General features: G+C 42.1%; 1 protein-coding gene across 1 annotated transcript in view; it reads left to right on the top strand.

Annotated features, from left to right (window-relative positions):
* The window catches only part of LOC106587060 (SH3 and multiple ankyrin repeat domains protein 2), a 262,030-nt gene that overhangs the window by 92,665 nt on the left and 147,088 nt on the right, over window positions 1-22,277 (top strand). Inside the window, exons 9-11 of the mRNA XM_045708423.1 lie at window positions 6,134-6,250; window positions 7,943-8,020; window positions 11,956-12,022. Coding sequence (XP_045564379.1) covers window positions 6,134-6,250; window positions 7,943-8,020; window positions 11,956-12,022 — 262 coding nt within the window. The remainder of the gene's footprint in view (window positions 1-6,133; window positions 6,251-7,942; window positions 8,021-11,955; window positions 12,023-22,277) is intronic.

Genomic DNA, 22,277 nt, shown 5'->3' with positions numbered 1-22,277 from the left:
CATCCGAGTAGGGGCAGAGTGAGAAGTGTTGGATGAGAGCAAGAGGGAAAAGGATACAAGGTAGTGGTCGGAGATTTGGAGGGGAGTTGCAATGAGATTAGTGGAAGAACAGCATCTAGTAAAGATGAGGTCAAGCGTATTGCCTGCCTTGTGAGTAGGGGGGGGAGGTGAGAGGGTGAGGTCAAAAGAGGAGAGGAGTGGAAAGAAGGAGGCAGAGAGGAATGAGTCAAAGGTAGACGTGGGGAGGTTAAAGTCACCCAGAACTGTGAGAGGTGAGCCATCCTCAGGAAAGGAACTTATCAAGGCATCACGCTCATTGATGAACTCTCCAAGGGAACCTGGAGGGTGATACATGATAAGGATGTTAAGCTTGAAAGGGCTGGTAACTGTGACAGCATGGAATTCAAATGAGGAGATAGACAGATGGGTCAGGGGAGAAAGAGAGAATGTCCACTTGGGAGAGATGAGGATTCCAGTGCCACCACCCCGCTGGCTCGATGCTCTAGGGGTATGCGAGAACACGTGGGCAGACGAAGAGAGAGCAGTAGGAGTAGCAGTGTTATCTGTGGTAATCCATGTTTCCGTCAGCGCCAGGAAGTCTAGGGACTGGAGGGTAGCATAGGCTGAGATGAACTCAGCCTTGTTGGCTGCAGACCGGCAGTTCCAGAGGCTGCCGGAGACCTGGAACTCCACGTGGGTCGTGCGCGCTGGGACCACCAGGTTAGAGTGGCAGCAGCCACGCGGTGTGAAGCGTTTGTATGGCCTGTGCAGAGAGGAGAGAACAGGGATAGACAGACACATAGTTGACAAGCTACAGAAGTGTTGTTTCTTGTATTATTGTCTCTTGTGTCTTTAGAGAACTGTTTCACTTTGATATCCTTTTTCTTCTGTCCTGATTTTCTCTTTCTTTTCTTCTGTTAACCTCTCTAGGCTAGGCGGGACGAATTCGTCCCACCTACGTAACAGCCACTGCTATCCTGTGGCGCGATTTTCAAAACCTTAAAAATCCTATTACTTCAATTTCTCAAACATATGACTATTTTACAGCCATTTAAAGACAAGACTCTCGTTAATCTAACCACACTGTCCGATTTCAAAAAGGCTTTACAACGAAAGCAAAACATTAGATTATGTCAGCAGAGTACCAAGCCAGAAATAATCAGACACCCATTTTTCAAGCCAGCATATAATGTCACCAAAACCCAGAAGACAGCTAAATGCAGCACTCACCTTTGATGATCTTCATCAGATGACATCCCTAGGACATTATGTTATACAATACATGCATGTTTTGTTCAATCAAGTTCATATTTATATCAAAAACCAGCATTTTACATTAGCATGTGACGTTCAGAACTAGCAAACTTCCGGGGAATTCGCTAACATTTTACTAAATTACTCACGATAAACGTTCACAAAAAGCATAACAATTATTTTAAGAATTATAGATACAGACCTCCTCTATGCACTCGATATGTCCGATTTTAAAATAGCTTTTGGTGAAAGCACATTTTGCAATATTCTAAGTACATAGCCCAGGCATCACGGGCTCGCTATTTAGACACCCGGCAAGTTTAGCACTCACCATAATCATATTTACTATTATAAAAGTTTGATTACCTTTTGTTGTCTTCGTCAGAATACACACCCAGGACTGCTACTTCAATAACAAATGTTGGTTTGGTCCAAAATAATCCATCGTTATATCCGAATAGCGGCGTTTTGTTCGTGCGTTCCAGACACTATCCGAAATAGTAAAGAAGTGTCGCGCGCATGGCGCAATTCGTGACAATAAAATTCTAAGTATTCCATTACCGTACTTCGAAGCATGTCAACCGCTGTTTAAAATCAATTTTTACGACATTTTTCTCGTAGAAAAGCGATAATATTCCGACAGGGAATCTCCTTTTCGGCAAACAGAGGAAAAAATCCCAAAGGCGGGGGCGGTCGGGGTCACACGCATAAGCCAGTGTCCCTTGATCGGCCACTTGAGAAAGGCGATAATGTGTTTCAGCCTGGGGCTGGAATGACGACATTCTGTTTTTTCCCGGGCCCTGAGAGCCTATGGAAGACGTGGGAAGTGTCACGTTAGAGCAGAGATCGTTAGTAAATGATAGAGATGGAAAACAAGTTCAAGAAATGGTCAGACAGGCCACTTCCTGTAAAGGAATCTCTCAGGTTTTGACCTGCCATTTGAGTTCTGTTATACTCACAGACACCATTCAAACAGTTTTAGAAAATTTAGGGTGTTTTCTATCCATATGTAATAAGTATATGCATATTCTAGTTACTGGGTAGGAGTGGTAACCAGATTAAATCGGGTATGTTTTTTATCCAGCCGTGTCAATACTGCCCCCTAGCCCTAACAGGTTAACTAGATATTCTTTGTTGTTCTTCGTTAGCTAGCTAGCTTCAATTCAGACCTTTATGGTAGAGTGGCCAGACGGAAGCCACTCCTCAGTAAAAGGCACATGACAGCCTGCTTGGAGTTTGCCAAAAGGCACCTAAAGGACTCTCAGACCATGAGAAACAAGATTCTCTGTTCGGATGAAACCAAGATTGAATTCTTTGTCCTGAATGCCAAGCATCACGTCTGGAGGAAACCTGGCACCATCCCTACGGTGAAGCATGTTGGTGGCAGCATCATGCTGTGGAGATGTTTTTTATTGGCATTGACTGGTAGACTAGTCAGGATCGAGAGAAAGATGAACAGAGCAAATTACAGAGAGCTCTTCGATGAAAACCTGCTCCAGAGCACCCAGGACCTCATACCTGGGCAAAAGTTCACCTTCCAACAGGACAACAACCCTAAGCACACAACCAAGACAACGCAGGAGTGGCTTCGGGACAAGTCTCTGAATGTCCTTGAGTAGCCCAGCCAGAGCCCGGACTTGAACCTGATCGAACATCTCTAGAGAGATCTGAAAATAGCTGTGCAGCGATGCTCCCTATCCAACCTGACAGAACTTGAAATAATCTGCAGAGAAGAATGAGAAACTCCCCAAATAGAGGTGTGCCAAGCTTATTGCGTCATACCCAAGAAGACTCGAGGCAGTAATCACTGCCAAAATTGCTTCAACAAAGTACTGAGTAAAGTGTCTGAATACTTATGTAAATGTGATATTTCAGTTTAAACTGTTAATTAAATGTGAAAAAAAGAAAGACAAATGTTTTGCTTTATCATTATGGGGTATTGTGTGTAGATTGATGAGGGAAACATTTTTAAATACATTTTAGAATAAGGCTGTAACGTAACAAAATGTGGAAAAAGTCAAGGGGTCTGAATACTGTATATATACTGTATATGTGTATCTAAAAGTGATTAAATTGTATTTTTTTCCTACAGATCTACACAACCTGCTCCACATTTTCGAAGTGAAAGAAAAAGTATAGAACATTTTCTAAATGAATAATATATATTTTTAAACAAACATGTCTTGATTGCGTATGACTCTACCAGCTCAAGACAACTCTTAGGGCAACATATATCCATTGTTTTTGGCAAAATTGCTCGAGCTCAGTAAATTTGGTTGGGAATCATTGATGGAAAGTGATATTCAAACCTTGTCTCGGATTTTCAATCAGATTTAAGTCAGGACTGAGACTTAGGAACACTGAACTCCTCTTGGAAAGCCAATCTGGTGTGTCATTGGCATTAAAATTGCGACAAGCATACACACATACCATGACGATGCCCAACCACATTACTTGAAAATACAGATGGTTTCACTCTGTGTGTTTTATTGGATTGGAAGTTTTTATTTTAAGCCAAAAAGTTAATTTCCTTCTCATTTTGTCTTGCAATATTACTTAAGGACCTTTTTGCAAACATAATGGAGGATTTAAAATAAATGTTTTAACACAGACTTCCTTTTTTTCCACTTTGTCATACAGGCCAGTAACGTGGAGAGAATGCAATGTTGTGAAACCCATTTTCTAGTATTTTTGTTTTTGTATTTATTAGGGATCCCCATTAGTTCCTGCCAAGGCAGCAACTACTCTTCCTGGGGTCCAAACACATTAAGGCACTTACATTACATATAAAACAGTACATCATATAACATTATTACACCACTACATATCTACAATACAAAATGTATAATACCACCATACAACAATATCACAATGTATGTGTGTGTAGAGTGCGTGTGCTAGCGCTTGTGTGTGTATGCGTGTGTCTGTACCTTTGTGCGCGTCTCTTCACAGTCCCCACTGTTCCATAAGGTGTATTTGTACCTGTTTTTTAAAATATGATTCTACTGCTTGCGTGTGTTACCTGATGTTGAATAGAGTTCCATTTAGTCATGGGTCTACTGTATGTAGTACTGTGCGCCTCCCATAGTCTGTTCTGGACTTGGGGATTGTGAAGAGACCTCTGGTGGCATTTCTTGTGGGGTATGCATGGGTGACCGAGCTGTGTGCTAGTAGTTTAAACAGACAGCTTGGTACATTCAGCTTGTCAACACTTCTTACAAAAACAAGTAGTGATGAAGTCAATCTCTCTTCCACTTTAAGCCATGAGAGATTGACATGCATATCATTGTTAGCTCTCTGTGTACTTTTAAGGTCCAGCCATACTGCCCTGCTCTGAGCCAATTGTCCCTCTTTGTGGCACCTGATCACACTACTGAACAGTAGTCCAGGTGCGACCAGACTAGGGCCTGTTGGACCTGCATTGTTGATAGTGTTGTTAAGAAGGCAGACCAGGACTTTATTATGGACAGACTTCTCCCCATCCTAGCTACTGTTGTATCAACATGTTTTGACCATGGCAGTTTACAATCCAGGTTTACTCCAAGCAGTTTAGTCTCCTCAACTTGCTCAATTTCCACATTATTAATTACAAGATTTAGTTGAGGTTTAGGGTTTAGTGACTGATTTGTCCCAAATAAAATGGTTTTAGTTTTTGAAATATTTAGGACTAACTTATTCCTTGCCACCCATTCTGAAACTAACTGCAGTTCTTTGTTAAGTGTTGTAGTCATTTCAGTCACTGTGGTAGCTGACGTGTATAGTGTTGAGTCATCCGCATACATAGACACACTGGCTTTACTCAAAGCCAGTGGCATGTCGTTAGTAAAGATTTAAAAAAGTAAGGGGCCTAAACAGCTGCCCTGGCGAATTCCTGATTCTGCATGGATTATGTTGGAGAGGCTTCCATTAAAGAACACCCTCTGTGTTCTTTTAGACAGGTAACTCTTTATCCACAATATAGCAGGGGATGTAAAGCCATAACACATACATCTTTCCAGCAGCAGACTATGATCGATAATGTCAAAACAGCCCTCACAATCTTTTTATTATCAATTTCTCTCAGCCAATCATCAGTCATTTGTGTAAGTGCTGTGCTTGTTGAATGTCGTTCCCTATAAGCGTGCTGAAAGTCTGTTGTCAATTTGTTTACTGTAAAATATCATTGTATCTGGTTAAACACAATTTTTGGTGGTGGCAACATCATTTTATGGGTATGCTTGTCATCACCAGCAGGGACCGGGGAGTTTGTCAGGTTGAAAAGAATTACAGTTAAAATGTTAAAGGAAAACCTGCCTCAGTCTTCTGAATACCTAACCCTGCGATAGAGTTTTATTTTTCAGTGGAACAGTAACACAAATATTAATGAACACACATAATGCCTTTTCAGTAGGTGTGGTGTGTTCCCAATGGGTCCAGTCTCAGTCCTGACTTTAAATCTGCTTGACAAGGTCTGAATATTGCTGTCAATCCATAATTCCCAACCAAATTTACTGAGCTCGAGCAATTTTGCCAAAAACAATGGATATATGTTGCCCTAAGAGTTGTCTTGAGCTGGTAGAATCATCCAAACAATGATTTACAGTTGTAATTGCTGACAAAGGTGATTCCACCAAGTATTAAGTCTGGGGTGTGAAGACATACGCGATCTTCATTTTAAATGTTCGATACTTTTTCTTTCAAATTGAAAATGTGCAGCAGGTTGTGTAGCTCTGTAGGGGGAAAAAAATGTAATGTAATCCTTTTTTCGATTTAGAATGTGACAACTGTGAAAGCGGTGTGTTGACTTTCACTAGGCACTGTATAATAAATATAGAATTTATAATAAACATTTATTGTTTTCTCTGTGTGTGTGTGTGTGTTTGTGTGTGCATCTGTACAGGCTTGTCGGAATGGCTATGTCCAGCACCTGGAGCATCTGCTGTTCTACGGGGCGGACATGAGCGCACAGAACGCCTCAGGGAACACAGCGCTGCACATTTGTGCTCTCTACAACCAGGTGAGGTGTGTGTGCGTGTGTTTGTTTGTTTGTTCATACAAGTATAACTGCCCTTCTTCCATCTGGTTTGATTGTGTAGGCCTGGAGGTCTCCCTGATGTCTCTCTGTTAACCTATTCTACTTGTGGTAAAGTCTGTAAGTGTCTGAGTGAATGAACTGAACACACCACCACTCATCATTGACCTTACACACATACACACACACACACATCTGCTTCTCGTTCCGTTCGTATGAGATTTAAGTAAATCTACAATTAAACGGCAGTTATTCTCATTTACATAATTATTTTCCCGCAATTAAGAGAAATTGGAGGAGAGGATCATGGTGGATAATGAGTGACAGGGGGTTAAGTCTGTCTCTCATTCCCACCATTCAGCTCTCCTCCTACTCTAGACTCAATGAGACCCCAGATTTGTACATGTTCATTAGCTAAATGTATTCTATTGAACATCAAATCTTACATCGTAGCATTTCTTAAATGCATTTGAGTCCTGACCCCGCTCTTGCTTGAAAAGCTTTTCACATCTCAACCCACTTGTTTCTCAACTCTCCCACTGTATCCTTATTCAGAATCATCTGACTCAATTAGCACTATGGTCTAGAATAGAATAGATGTTGCACACACTGAAAACATAGAGGACATTAACACATTCACTTACAACCGACCTCTGTCCCAACTGCACTGGATAGATAAGACATATACCGATAAAATTTACTTTGCATTTAGTAGTCCAGCACAAGGAACGAACGAATGAACAGCACAAGGAACGAATGAATGTTTCTGTCTCTGTCTCTTCTTCTCTCTCTTTCTCTTCATCCCTTTCACATTTGGGGATTTTTCTGCAAACTGTTGAGGCGGAATCCCCATGTCTCCTAATGTTCGGTAGTTTAGTGTCTGTACACATACACTGTTCCCCTGGTATTTAAACCTTCATGTCGTATTATCCTGTGACAGGGCTACAATTAGAGATGGGGGGGAGGGGTCAGAGTGAGAGAGACAGTGGGAGAGAAAGAGGACGGGCAGAATGAGAGAGAGAGGGGGGTTTACACGTCATCCATTTCTATTTACAAATAAGCTTCAAAGCAAATGGAGGGTATAAAATGCCAATACATGGGATTGTTAGTTTGTGGAACGTGTCAAAATATAGAGAGCATATTATGCACTCTACAAATGCCAGAATTCCCATCCTTCATGTTAGTTACTTTGCAAACTTGCAAAAGTACAGAATTGATTGTGTGTGTGTTAATGTGTGTGTTTCTGTATACAATACTGTTCATGCGTGGTTGAGCACTCTGTGGGCGAGTTGTGCTGCACATTCAGACCCTTTAACTGTCTCTCTCTTTCACACTCTTTCTGTTCCACAGCTTTTTTCCTTTCCTTCACACAGAATCTCCCTTCATACAGGTAGCAGTCTCTCTCTCTCTCTCTCTCTCTCTCTCTCTCTCTCTCTCTCTCTTTTTGTTTTTAAAAGTTGGGAGTTCAAAGGAGGACCTATGTTGCTTTTTTCCACTCTACTTGTTACTGCTAGTTCAAATAATCGAAAACTGGCTTCTGGACTATTCTGGTTACTGTACAAGTGTTCTGTCTAGTCTTTGTGATACAGGGTGTCGTATGGGAAGCATGGGACTAATAGAGATTGATCATTCCCAAGAAATTCAGAGCCTTTCCTCAAATTCAGAGCCTTTTCCCAGGATAACTGTGCCAGGGTGCTGCTGGTCCGTGGAGCCAACAAAGAGGTGAAGAATTACAACAGCCAGAGTCCCTTTCAGGTGAGACCCGTAATACATCCTTACTTCCTTCATGGGCTACATAGTTTATCCAATATACAGAATATATACTGAATGTGTTTTCAGTAAGTCACCCACTGGGAATAAAAATGTCAGCTAAAATGGCCATAATCACCGCCATCGTAACCGTGTCAACTAGGATAGGTCAGGGTCATTTTCTGCCTGTTAGCTAACGGCTTAAATGTCCTCCAATGTTCCTTCTACATTCAGCTAATGCGCTCATAGTCTTATGACGTTGGTTCAGATGGAGAGAGAGAATGAGTACCGTCTCACACTTCTTCCATGTGCTGCTGTGGGGAAGTTTTCTTGTCAGCAGGTGAAACCTGGGTCAGAGATGGCAGTGTGAATGGGACTCTGTTGATCAAAACACACATTTCAAGTCCCAAGTAATACCAAGGATGCATCTCAATAGTCTGAAGTGGCTTCCTCTACTGTACCTAACTCCTCTACTTGACTCCTCTCCTGTATCTGCATCTGAAAAGCAAGTGCTGAAGGGAATGGGTTGAGTCTTACTAGGCTACATAGTTGTGTGTTTGACGCAGTTGTAGACATCTTACAAAGTTGCGTATGTCCATGGGTTAGCTAGATATTTTGCGTGTGTCTTGCAGAGATAATATGTAATTGCTTGAATACACAGAAGGCAGTGCAGCTGACATTATTGATTCCAATGAGAGTCCTGCATGAGTCACGTCTGAGTCACAACGGAGCGTTTTGAAACAGGCTTTTATGTACAGTAAGGCAGTCCTCGGATCCTCGATGGCCCTCCACAGGCACTTCAGTGGCCCTCTTAATTACTCTGGCCTTCATCAGTGGGGTTGGCCCCAAAAGTTTAACTTGTCTAATTGTCTCCTATTCTTTTCCAATTGCACTGGTCTTTTATACTTGAAAGATCTAGAGGAGAGAAGGAAAAGACACAAGCAGAGGATGGCTCAGTGGATTAGAACATGGTGCTCCCTATACCATGGTTGTGGGTAAAATTCCCGTATGGGTCCCAGAAACTGAATATAGGTGTCTCTGCCAATGTTGCCAGTTAATTGATCAAGTATTGTCCCTTATTGGGGCAGAGTTCAACGGAGTGGAAATGATACTGTGTGTCTCCACTGCTCTGCCTGCGTATCTGTAGCTAAAAATAGCAGCACAATGAGATCATCAATTAGAGCTCTGCTGAGTGACTCAAAATCCCTCCCACTCCTCTGTTGGCCCTAGACTCTGTATATAGGTGTTTCACAAGATTCTTATATTCAGCGTTTGCCAATTTCAACCTTACTCTCTATCTCCCCCGTTCCCTCTCTTGCTCCCTTCTTCCCAGATGTGTCCTTTATCCCTTTCACATTTTTTCCTCCCTCTCTCTCTCTCTCTCTCTCTGTCTCTCTCTGTCTCTCTCTCTCTCTCTCTCTCTCTCTCTCTCTCTCTCTCTCTCTCTCTCTCTCTCTCTCTCTCTCTCTCTCTCTCTCTCTCTCTCTCTCTCTCATTTGATTCTTTCTTCACTATTCCCTTTCTCCTTTATTCCTTTTCTTTCTCATTTCCTCTCCCTCAGCTTCATTCTCTTTAAATGTTCTGCTTCCTTGTCTTTTCTTTCTCCCATTTATTTTCCCCTTCTCTCTCTTTCCATCTCTCCCTCTTTCTTTCTGTCAGCAGTGGAAAGTGAGTCAGTTTCTTTCACTGTGTTGCATTCAGATGAGATTGGAATCCCACTGGGCACACACTGGTTGAATCAACTTTGTTTCCATGTAATTTAATGTAAATTACGTTGAACTGTCTGTGCCCAGTGGGATGTGGAATAAGAAACTGGAATGAGATGAAACACTGGAATCAGTGAAACATGCAGAAGTGTTCAACACTATACTGAAGCTCCAATCGCTATTTGTCTCTCAGCGAAAGTCTACCCTTTTAGCCCAGGGTATGGGCTGATGTTTATCAGTATTGAGAAACTCATGATGAGAAACAAGAACATGCAAATTCAAGAGCGAGGGGAACGGAAAGAGAGTATTTCTGCTCTCTGTCTCTGTATCTCTAACAATCCCTCCTTTCCCATCTCCTTTCCAATCTCCTCCTGTCTTCTCCATCTTCCCTACTCGCGTTCTCCTATGTGCCTGGCCCTTTAAGGATTCTCTCTGGTCTTGAATCAGAATGAATTTCCTCCCTGAGTTGTTGGATGTAGTTTCAGGCACAATTCTCCACCCATTCCTCCTCCCCTACCTCATTCGCTTCCTCCTCCTCCTCTCATCCACCACCATAGAAAACAATGTGTCTTCATGGAAACAAGGGGTCATTCCCAGCATGTTTATGCTGTGGGAACATGAGGGAGTGAAGGAGGGGGTGGCAATCAAGGCATTAGTGGGCTGTTTTCCCCTATACAAGGCTGTGCACTACACTACAGCCGTGTGGGTTAGATGTGGTGTTTAGACTTTAAACTACGCTACAGCTATACACTGAGAAAAAGGTTTCAAAAAGAGTTCTGCAGTTGTCCCCATAGGAGAACCCTTTTTGGTTCCAGGTAGAACTCTTTTGGGTTCCATGTATAACCCTCTTTGGAAAGGGATCTACATGGAACGCAAAAGGGGTTCTTCAAAGGGTTCTCATATGGGGACAGCCGAAGAACCATTTTTGGTTTAGATAGCACCTTTTTTTATCAGGTGTAGGCTTCATTCTGTACCTTCCATCGCCTCAGTGCTATCGCTCTCAGTTTACCAGTGTTCAGTTATGATACCCAGTGACCTGAAATCGGTGTTATACCTATCACAACGGCTCATAAGAAATGAGGGCATGTTATGTTTAAGCGTAGAATGTTTGTATTTTGTTATTAAGTGTCGTTCAAAAAGACTGCAGTAAACCCCCCACTTACCCTCCTCCTCCTCCCCACTCTCCCCCCTACTCCCCCCTACACCCTCTCCCAGGAATGAGTTCTCCTGTATGGAATCAAAGCGCTGTCCCTCTCACTGTACACTATATGTACATCCACTGCACCCTGGGGATACTATGATATTGCGCCCTTTCCTCCAGTGGGTGAGACTGAGGGTGACTTGTCACCAACCCATAGATGCCCATGCTGCCATGTTGACCAGCTGACAGTGGCGCCGTGGTGCCAAAAGCCTTAAAAACTGTCATGGCTGCTTGCTGCTATATTTACATTTGTTTTTGTCCTCTGATGGAGAAGTGGTAAGGTAATGAAGAGAAAGGGAAGAGAGAAGGGGAGAACAAGAAAGATGAGAGAGGAGAGTGAGAGGAAAGAAAGATGAGAGGGGACGGGTGAATGTGGGTTTATGATTCTTTCATGTCACACGGGGCTAGTGGAAGGGTCCTTTTTCCATTAGAGCCATGCTAACAGGATGCCACAGCTGACCCGCCAGCCAGCACACTCTGTCTCTCTCAGGTGCAGGTAGGATGGCCTCTCAAGCATTTCTCACAACATATCCCTATATCCCTCTCTCTGGCGACCCCTTGCTTTCTCTCTCTCATCCCTCTCTCTCTGTTAAAAACTATTGCTCCCTCTCTTCACTTTCTTTCTCCCACTTGCTCTCTTCCACCACTGCTCTCTCTCTCTCACCATCTCTCACTCTTTCGCTGGTGGGTGTGGGTGAGTGTGGGCATGTGTGTACGCATATTGATATGCACGTGTGTGTGTGTGTGTGTGTGTGTGTGTGTGTGTGTGTGTGTGTGTGTGTGTGTGTGTGTGTGTGTGTGTGTGTGTGTGTGTGTGTGTTCCGGTCATGCTAAAAGGTCAGGATTTGTAACAGGTTGCAGATGGTTAAATCCAGATAAGAATTTAGTGGAATCATGTCCAGATTACTACACAGACAGACACACACACACACAATGAATTGTTTGAATTTGTAGGGCAATGCAAAGGCTGTTTTGCAGAAAACTTAATGGGGCCCTCAAATTGCAATCCTCCTGATCCCCCCTCTCTCTCACAGGTGGCCATCATTTCGGGGAACTTTGAACTGGCCGAACTGGTCAAGAACCACAAAGAGACAGATATAGGTGAGTAACCATGGTTACCCTCCTCTTTTACACCTCCCTTCCCAATGTCTGAAATGGAGATATTATTGGATAATAGGTTGTTCATCTTTTCTTGTGTCTGTATGTGTGTGCGTCTGCCCTTCTGCAAGTACGCTCGCCATCATTTTTATTTTATTTTTCCTTTATTTAACTAGGCAGGTCAGTTAAGAACAATCCCCCCCCCGTGGGATTACCCTATCACACTGGGGAATCCAGGATCCCTCAGGTGGCATACGAGAGAAGGGTTAGGGAGGGATAGAATGGGGGAGAGATATTTCCACAGACTCTCTACTAAATCCCCGCCAAAAAAAGGGTTTCTTTCTTCCAAAGGAATTTAAAAACAGATTTCTACTTTCTCTGTGGGTTTATCTGCCATGCACCCCACACCCCCCACGGCCCGACAACAGCATCATCTTTCTTAATTAAACTATTTCACATGGAGGGAAAAAGGTTAAGCGGGAGGGATTACCATCCCCAGACAAATGAAATAAAAATGTAATAAATAAATAGAAAAAGAGTGAATAGATAAATAAATAAAATAATCTAAAAATGTAATCCACGATTGTTGTCCCCCGAGCGAGATTCCCGAGGCCTCACAGCTGCAGCGAGGGCTAGATGAAATGCAGCGCTGCAGGATTACCCCGCGTCTCTCACATCTGCTGCCATCGTTCCCGCTCCCCCTCTCAGACCCTCCATCCCGCTCCCCACGTTCAACATGGACCCTCTCACACCGGGACGCCGTCGCACCTCAACTCTGGTGGGGCCATGAGAGCCTGCCACGCCCGAACTCTGCCATTGACCATTAGATGTTGCTAATGGAATGAAAAGTCCCGGATAACTGTCCTCTGTTACAGTCCTCGTTGCTTTTTCTTTCTCTCTATCTTTCGGCTCACTGTCAGTTTGTGATGGGATATTGGCGATGCTGGATTATCGGCGATGGGTTCTGCATGTTGCAAAGCAAAGAAAGGTGGGTGCTCTGAAGCTCAACCACCCCCCTCCTACCTCCTCTACCCTCCTACCCTCTGCCCTGTCCAGCCATCCCTAGTCCCCTTCTCATCCGCTCCAGGTGGGTGGTAGCTTGCTATGTTGGGATACAGGTAGAATTGTGTTTCTGCGGTATGGTGGGTAGTTGTCTATCCTGCCTGAGCTGAGGCATTACCCTGGCATGAGTACAGAATTGATTGTGTGTGTGTGTGTGTGTGTGTGTGTGTGTGTGTGTGTGTGTGTGTGTGTGTGTGTGTGTGTGTGTGTGTGTGTGTGTGTGTGTGTGTGTGTGTGTGTGTGTGTGTGTGTGTGTGTGTGTGTGTGTGTGTGTCTGTACAGTATTTAGAATGTGCACTAAAGAGCATTAGCCCATAAAGAGTAATGAGTCAGTAGCACTATGGGTCATTAAGACTCACACACCTTCTCTCCCTCTTTCTCCCTACATCCTTCTAGCTCCCTTGTTCCCAGATGTGTGATAGACCATAAAGTCACTGACTTAGTGTCCATCTCTCTCTCTGTCTTTCTTTGTGTTGGAGTTTGATTAGAAGATAGGCATGAATTTAATCCTGTACAAGAGAGCACAGAGCACTTCAGCTAACCCTGACACTGCCTAGCCTTGTAACCCAACTCAAGGTTCTCATGAATCAGTGTATTATTTATTTATTATCATGGTATGTCCCAACACTCATATTCAATTAACTAGACTGTTATTCAATCTCTGTATTAGACCCATAGAAGATACCAGAGAATCAGACCAAAGCAGTAGAAATGATTGGATAGATTATGGTGGATGGGTTATATTGCCATATAATGTATGTTTAGGTTTTTGGACTGGGTTAGCGAACACAAGGCTAATATATGAATAATAAAGTAGATGAATTAGGGATGGATAGAGCGGAAATGAATCTCCTCGGAGGACGAGGCGTCATTCTCTAGCTCAGCCTATAGTGAGAATTCCCGTGTGTGTGTGTGTGTGTGTGTGTGTGTGTGTGTGTGTGTGTGTGTGTGTGTGTGTGTGTGTGTGTGTGTGTGTGTGTGTGTGTGTGTGTGTGTGTGTGTGTGTGTGTGTGATCTACATCCATAGTAATGACACAGATAATGGCGGGAGTGATGAGAGGTGAGTCTCGCTGTGTTCATCTCTTTGAGTCAGCTGACTCTTGCTCCTAGTGAAAGCAACACACTCCTGACCAGCAAACAGGTTACCATGGCATCAGAGCCTGTGTGCTAATCATTAAAAGACTATGGCATCTGGCTGATGCCCCAAATGGTAAGGGAACTTTGGGCAGAGGTACAATTCCCAGTTTGAAGGAAAGTTATAGAGAGGGGATAATTGGAGATAAAGGAGGGGTGGTGGAGAGATGTTGTAGAAAGAGAAGTATAGTTGGAAAGGGGTAATACTGTACAAGGGGAAAAAATCTCTCCATGCGCCCTTGAGCAAGGCACTTAACACTAATTGCCCCAGGGTCGCTGGATAATGAGCACTCTGGCTGTGACCCCATTCTCAGAGGGTTTCTAAGGGAGAGTTGGGATATGCCAAAAACACATTTAGGACAAAGTTAAGCACCCATCCATATCCTTATATCACTCTGACACAGCAACATGGTCAGCCACAGAGCAAGCACCCCAGGAGAAGTTTAGCAGAGAGGGGTGGCAAATAAAGATGGTGAGGGCTATAAGTAGATATAGGGGGTAGTAAGTAGACGTTAAATTGACATAGGAGTTAGTGTGCAATGTGTCCAATCGATCAGTGCTTTAGTAACTAGGCGTGACTGAATGTGTCCAGACACTCTGCTTTGGTAGATAGGCTAGTAAATCTGTTTCTTAAATCCAGTTAGTTTTTTCCCATTCTGCCGGTAAGCCTCTCTAAGAATGATTGGCAGATGTGTGTATTAGACATCACGCTGCAAGAGCGTGATAATCCGACATGGGGGCCAAATCAAACACACAGATACACAATGTGCGCACCATACACAAACATGCACACAGAGACACGTGCACGCAAACACTCAACACACTCAACTTAGCACACAAATGGCCATCCAAAACAAACACTACACTAAACACCCAGACAACCAAACACCCACTCGACCAATGCTCAGCGACAACATGGCATACTCTTGCAGGACTATGACATAATTTAATAAGGCACTTTTTAGCAGTTCAAATAAGTCATATGTCTCCTCCTTAGTGTACCATGGTAATGAATTATTGTCTTAATGTCACTGACTAGCTAATCCAGTCTGCCTAATAAAAGAACAAACGCAGCCTGCGTGGCTCTGAGTAGCTGGTCACACGGTTCACTGCAGCCTGTTCTACACAGCTTTTGATGAGACAGCCAGAGAGCACCCTTTAGTGATGGGATTTAGAGGAGACTAAAAACAGGCAGCCAGCGGAAGATGAAAAGAAGTGAGGGAGCGACTTCCTGCTGTTGAGGGGAAGGTTGAGTAGTGTTGTGGCATATATTGTGTGTCCTAGTTTGCTGCGGTGGAACGTGTGTGGTGGGTGTGGATTAGGGTTTAATGGCGGAAACAGGGTTACCGAGATTTACCGGGATTTCCCGCCAAAACCCATTCACTTTTCCCAATAAAGTAAAATGTAAATTTAAATAAACATTTACCTGTTGCATTTGTTACCATTCATTAGCATTAGTTAGCCAAAACAATCTATGGTAAGCCTATTTCTAGCAATAAAGTAACACTTTAATTTAAATAAATATTTTAAAACAAAACATGGAGAAATCATAATCAACCAATTTTCCTTCCCGAGAAAATAGCAAGAAATTAACGGTCTTTCCAGTAATCCCATTCAAACCGGAAGTGCTATTTAAAAGCAAATAATTCCATTGAAAATGGAATCACCGGGAGCACACTGCCTGCCCTCCAGGCCACCTACAGCACCCGATGTCACAGGAAGGCCAAAAAGATCATCAAGGACATCAACACACCGAGCCACGGCAATAGGTAAAAGCGAACATTTACCTATTGCATTCATTAGCATTAGTTAGCCAAAAAAATCTATGGTAATCCCATTTCTAGCAATAAAACACAATTTAGATTTCCATTTTAAAACTAATGTTTTAACATTAGTATTTACAGTTGAAGTTGGAAGTTTACATAAATTTAGGTTGGAGTCATTAAAACTCGTTTTTCAACCACTCCACAAATGTCTTACTATAGTTTTGGCAAGTTGGTTAGGACATCTACTTTGTGCATGACACAAGTCATTTTTCCAACAACTGTTTACAGACAGATTATTTCACTTATAATTCACTGTATCACAGTTCCAGTGGGTCAGAAGTTTACATACACTAAGTTGACTGTGCCTTTAAACAGCTTGGAAAATTCCAGAAAATTATGTCATGGCTTTAGACGATTCTGATAGGCTAATTGACATAATTTGATTCAATTGGAGGTGTACCTGTGGATGTATTTCAAGGCCTACCTTCAAACTCAGTGCCTCTTTTCTTGACATCATGGGAAAATCAAAATAAATCAGCCAAGACCTCAGAAAAAAAAATTGTAGACCTCCACAAGTCTGGTTCATCCTTGGGAGCAATTTCCAAATGCCTGAAGGTACCACGTTCATCTGTACAAACAATAGTACGCAAGTATAAACACCATGGGACCACGCAGCCGTCATACTGCTCAGGAAGGAGACACGTTCTGTCTCCTAGAGATGAAGGTACTTTGGTGCGAAAAGTGCAAATCAATCCCAGAACAACAGCAAAGGACCTTGTGAAGATGCTGGAGGAAACAGGTACAAAAGTATCTATATCCACAGTAAAACGAGTCCTATATCGACATAACCTGAAAGGCCGCTCAGCAAGGAAGTAGCCACTGCTCCAAACCGCCATAAAAAAGCCAGACAATGGTTTGCAACTGCACATGGGGACAAAGATTGTACTTTTTAGAGAAATGTCCTCTGGTCTGATGAAACAAAAATAGAACTGTTTGGCCATAATGACCATTGTTGTGTTTGGAGGAAAAAGGGGGAGGCTTGCAAGCCGAAGATCACCATCCCAACCGTGAAGCACAGGGGTCGCATCATCATGTTGTGGGGGTGCTTTGCTGCAGGAGGGACTGGTGCACTTCACAAAATAGATGGCATCATGAGGAAGTAAAATTATGTGGATATATTGAAGCAACATCTCAAGACATCAGTGAGGAAGTAAAAGCTTAGTCGCAAATGGGTCTTCCAAATGGAAAATGACCCCAAGTGTACTTCCAAAGTTGTGGCAAAATGGCTTAAGGACAACAAAGTCAAGGTATTGGAGTGGCCATCACAAAGCCCTGACCTCAATCCCATAGAAAATTTGTGGGCAGAACTGAAAAAGCGTGCGTGAGCAAGGAGGCCTAGAAACCTGAGTCAGTTACACCAGCTCTGTCAGGAGGAATGGACCAAAATGCACCCAACTTATTGTGGGAAGCTTGTGGAAGGCTACCCAAAACGTTTTACCCAAGTTAAACAATTTAAATGCAATGTTACCAAATACACATTGAGTGTATGTATACTTCTGACCCACTGGGAATGTGATGAAAGAAACAAAAGCTGAAATAAATCATTCTCTCTACTATTATTCTGACATTTCACATTCTTAAAATAAAGTGTTGATCCTAACTGACCTAAGATAGGGAATTTCTACTAGGATTAAATGTCAGGAATTGTGAAAACTGAGTTTAAATGTATTTGGCTAAGGTGTATGTAAACTTCTGACTTCAACTGTACCTTTAAATGTTATTTTATTGCTATAAATAGGCTTACCATAGATTTCTTTGGGCTAACTAACGAATGCAATAGGTAAATGTTCACTTTTATGTCAAATATAACCTACCTTAGAATGGCATATGATTTATGGCGGGTTTCGATTCATGTACAATTGATCAACCACAGCGCTATCCATGGTATTGAGTATTTTTGATTAGCAGAAAATTGGATATGTTCCTTCTGACAAGATCACCACAATAAAAAAATGTCAAACAGCAACAACCTTCCCAATTCCCTCGATGGCCAGGTGCAAGGGGAGAAAAAAGGACAAAGCTGCATCTTTCAGTAAGCTAAAATGAATGTAATTTTCAATAGACTCTAAACTCATAATAGTTTAGCAATTGGCCAACAGTGCTTCATAGGCCAGTTTAAAACTAGACTACATCAACAAAATAGTGCAGTGACTTTGAGAGAACTTTGACTTGATTAATTTGCAAGAAATACAACAAGAAACCGTTCGATTCATGTGTATATTTCTCCATTTACATATCAAATCATATGTTATTGTTCACAAACACACATTTAGCAGTTGTTTTTGTGGGTGTAGTTAAATGCTTGTCTTCCTAGCTCCAGCAGTGCAGTAGTATCAAAAAATACAACAATACACACAACTCTTAGAGTAAAATAATGGAATTAAGAAATATAAAAATATTAGGATAAGCAATGTTGGAGTGACAATGACTAAAATACAGTAGTTTAGAATACAGTATATACATATGTAACGAGTAAACCAGTATGCAAACATTATTAAAGTGACTAGTGTTCCATTATTAAAGTGACCAGTGATTCCAGGTCTATGTACATGGGGCAGCAGCCTCTGAGGTGCAGGGTTGAGTAACTGGGTGATACCCAGTTATTAACAGTCTGATGGCCTTGAGCTAGAAGCTGTTTTTCAGCCTCTCGGTCTCAGCTTTGATGCACCTGTACTGACCTTGCCTTTTGGATGGTAGCGGGGTGAACAGGCCATGGCTCGGGTGGTTGATGTCCTTGATGATCTTTTTGGCCTTCCTGTGACATCGGGTGCTGTAGGTGTCCTGGAGGGCAGAAAGTGTGCTCCCGGTGATGCGTTGGGCAGTCCGGACCACCATCTGGAGAGCCCCCCAGTGGTTTAATCATGTCAGATTTTTTTCGCTGGTATTATTTGCTTTTAGATAGCATTTCCAGTTTGAACGGGAATACTGGAAAGACCGTTCATTTCTTGCTATTTCTCGGGAGGAAAATTGGTCGATTCTGCAGAAAATATTGAACCCAAGTGTGTAAGTGTCGGAGTCTGTGAATGGTAGTGTTGGAAAAAATACTCAAATGTCATACTTTAGTAAAAGTAAAGATACCTTAATAGAAATGACTGGAGTAAAAGTTAGTCACCCAGTAACATACTAAGTCTAAAAGTATTTGGTTTTATATATATAAAGTATGTAATTGCTAAAATATACTTAAGTTTCAAAAGTAAAAGCATAAATAATTTAAAATTCCTTATATTACGCAAACCAGAAAGCACAATTAAAAAAATAAAAAATTCCGGATAGCCAGGGGCACACTCCAACACAGACATAATTTACAAGTCCGCCAGATCAAAGACAGTAGGGATGACCAGGGATGTTCTCTTAATAAGTGCGTGAATTTGTCTATTTTCCTGTCCTGCTAAGCATAAAAATGTAATGAGTATTTTTGGGTGTCAGGGAAAACGTATGGCGTAAAAAATACAATATTCTTTTTATGAATGTTGTGAGGCTAAATCTGATTATTTTGTAACCGCTCTTTCAGATTGTAATGGGAACCCAATTCAATTCAGGGAAAACTGTCAAATTCCTAAAGTGTTCTTCTTCCTCCTCTCTGCCACTGCTAAAGTGTGCAAAGCTGCAATCAAGGCTTTAATCAAGGCAAAGGGTTGCTACTTTGAAGAATCCTAGATATAAAATATATTTTGATTTGTTTAACACTTTTTTGGTTACTACATGATTCCATATGTGTTATTTCATAGTTTTGATGTCTCCACTATTATTCTACAATGTAGAAAATAGTACAAATAAAGAAATCCCTAGAATGAGTAGGTGTGTCCTAAGTTTTGACTGGTACTGTATGTTATAATATCGTCTTCGTATCTCAAAAGCATTGTAATGTGGTTAACATTAAAAATAGAAATGAAAATTATTAAAATCTAAAAGATCAAATTTAACCAGAGAGCACCCTTAGATCATGACGAAAGGCCGTACTCCACACTCTTGCACTCCAGATTGAATTTACATACACACTCTAGATCTACAGCTCTCCGACCTAAGGATCACTGGCGTCATGATTTGACCTCGTATTTTCAGAGTTCCCAGTCTTGAAAGCGCTATAAATCTCATGGTAGGCTACCCTTCGTCAGCTCATATCTGTGTGAAGCTGGATTCAGTGCTCTTGTCTGCATTAAAACCAAATATCGATCCAGGTTGGATGTGACAGCAGCGGCGCACTGTCGACCACACCCCCTGACTTTGAAAAGCTCCAACGCGACGTATCAAGCAGTGGAGGCTGGTGACTTGAAAAATTTAAGAGGATGTGAGACCCACGGTATAGGCGCGGAACACACGGAGACGACAAAGTGTTTCAAAAATCGTCAAAGACTAATTATTTTAACCTAAAGCATTTAATAAAGACATTTCTAGTACAATATTATGGGGAATGGGAGGGCTACTTACACCGTGTTGGAAAGGGATCACAGCAGTGATTGAATGAGGGTATGAGGCATGAGTTGAAGTGTTCAGAGGATTGACCAGTGCAGGACAGGATTTGACTGGGAAGACAAAAAACAATAACACAACACACTGCACAGTTAGACAAAATAGCTAAGAATTACTTAGTCTTAGCAAGGAGTAAAATCAGTGATGTGTAATAATGTGATTGTGTATGTGATTGACTCTAAATACAGTAATGAGAGACAATTGACAGGGGTACACACAGTGCTTGGAGGGAAAACATTCAATGTGCCAGTGGATGAGCGGGCACATGAGATGTGGCTTCAGTTCATGTCAGGAGAAAGTTGACAATGGTAGTGGAATGGAGTAGTCATCACCTCTTAATCAGGGAACAGGAGGTGACTTAGCTGTAAATACAAATAGCAGATACGTTTCATTATAGCTGCACCATCATAGGTTTGGACAATGAGTTTCTCTATGAACTTAAACTGAGACATCTCAAAATTCATGAAGTCAAACACAGACTGCGCATCTCGCCCTCTTAACACATCAAAGTATCCCAAGAAACGTTCCTGAATAAAGCCCTGATCATCCACATACCTGACAACTGCAAGCAGACTGGTGGCACCATAGGTCCCAGAGCAGTGGGGCAATTTTTACCCCCTGGGGCCTGGTTTTTCCTTATATGTTAACCTAACTAGGAAAACTCTGGACCCTATAAGCTATGACAGTGATTAATCAGTTGTAAAAAGGTTTGATATGGGCTATGATGGGACCAGTTTTTCCTAATCAGGTCACATGGTTTTAAAAAAACTCCTGAAAAACTCCTGGCCCTGGGTGGGATGAAAACCCTTTCAAACTGCAGCTACCTTATATTTGTTGATATACATTATATTTAGACTAGATTATGAGTGGGATTTCCTCTAACCATTCATATAGACAACAACTGATAGTAGAGCTCACAGGGCAGAGCTCGCTTTATGCATGTTAGCATCATGCAGGCCTATGCAACTGTAGACCTTATAAAAAATGTACTCAATTTTGAATATATTTAGAATATTTCTCCTGACACACAAATAGACTATAAATACATAACGTTACCAATTAGTTTACCCTGACCAGATGGACAGGGCGCATAGGCTGTACGCAGCTGCTCTTATTAGTAGCCTATGTGTTATCATCTTTGCTAAATAAATACTGGAGGAAAGTGAAAAGCCTACTTGAGGGGATGCAAAAAAATGCACTGGTCAACCTCTTTAATCATTTAATGGATGATGTGATGGAAGCTATCAAATCATTCAGAATTGACAGTCGATAGTTTGAAATGTTCAGCAAGTAAAGCATCGTAACGTGCAATTACCTCTGCAACCTCCTTGTAGTTGCCCTTGTCGGTGGAACTTTCCCTCTCGTCGTGTCCTCTAAAAGCAAATTATTGCATGCCCAAAAACGCAGTGCTGTTGATACAGTGGCTTGCGAAAGTATTCACCCCTTGGCATTTTTCCTATTTTGTTGCCTTACAACCTGGAATTAAAATGGATTTTTGGGGGGTTTGTATCATTTGATTTACACAACATGCCTACAACTTTGAAGATGCAAAATAAGACAAAAAAATTGAAAACTTGACTGTGCATAACCCCCCCCCCCCCCCCCAAAGTCAATACTTTATAGACCCACCTTTTGCACCAATTACAGCTGCACGTCTCTTGGGGTATGTCTCTATAAGCTTGGCACATCTAGACACTGAGATTTTTGTCTTTTCTTCAAGGCAAAACTGCTCCAGCTCCTTCAAGTTGGATAGGTTCCGCTGGTGT

The sequence above is a fragment of the Salmo salar genome, chromosome ssa26 (assembly GCF_905237065.1).
Source record: "Salmo salar chromosome ssa26, Ssal_v3.1, whole genome shotgun sequence".
NCBI classification, from domain to species: Eukaryota; Metazoa; Chordata; class Actinopteri; order Salmoniformes; family Salmonidae; genus Salmo; species Salmo salar.
The sequence above is the reverse complement of the archived record's forward strand: the minus strand, read 5'-3'. Positions and strand labels throughout refer to the sequence as shown.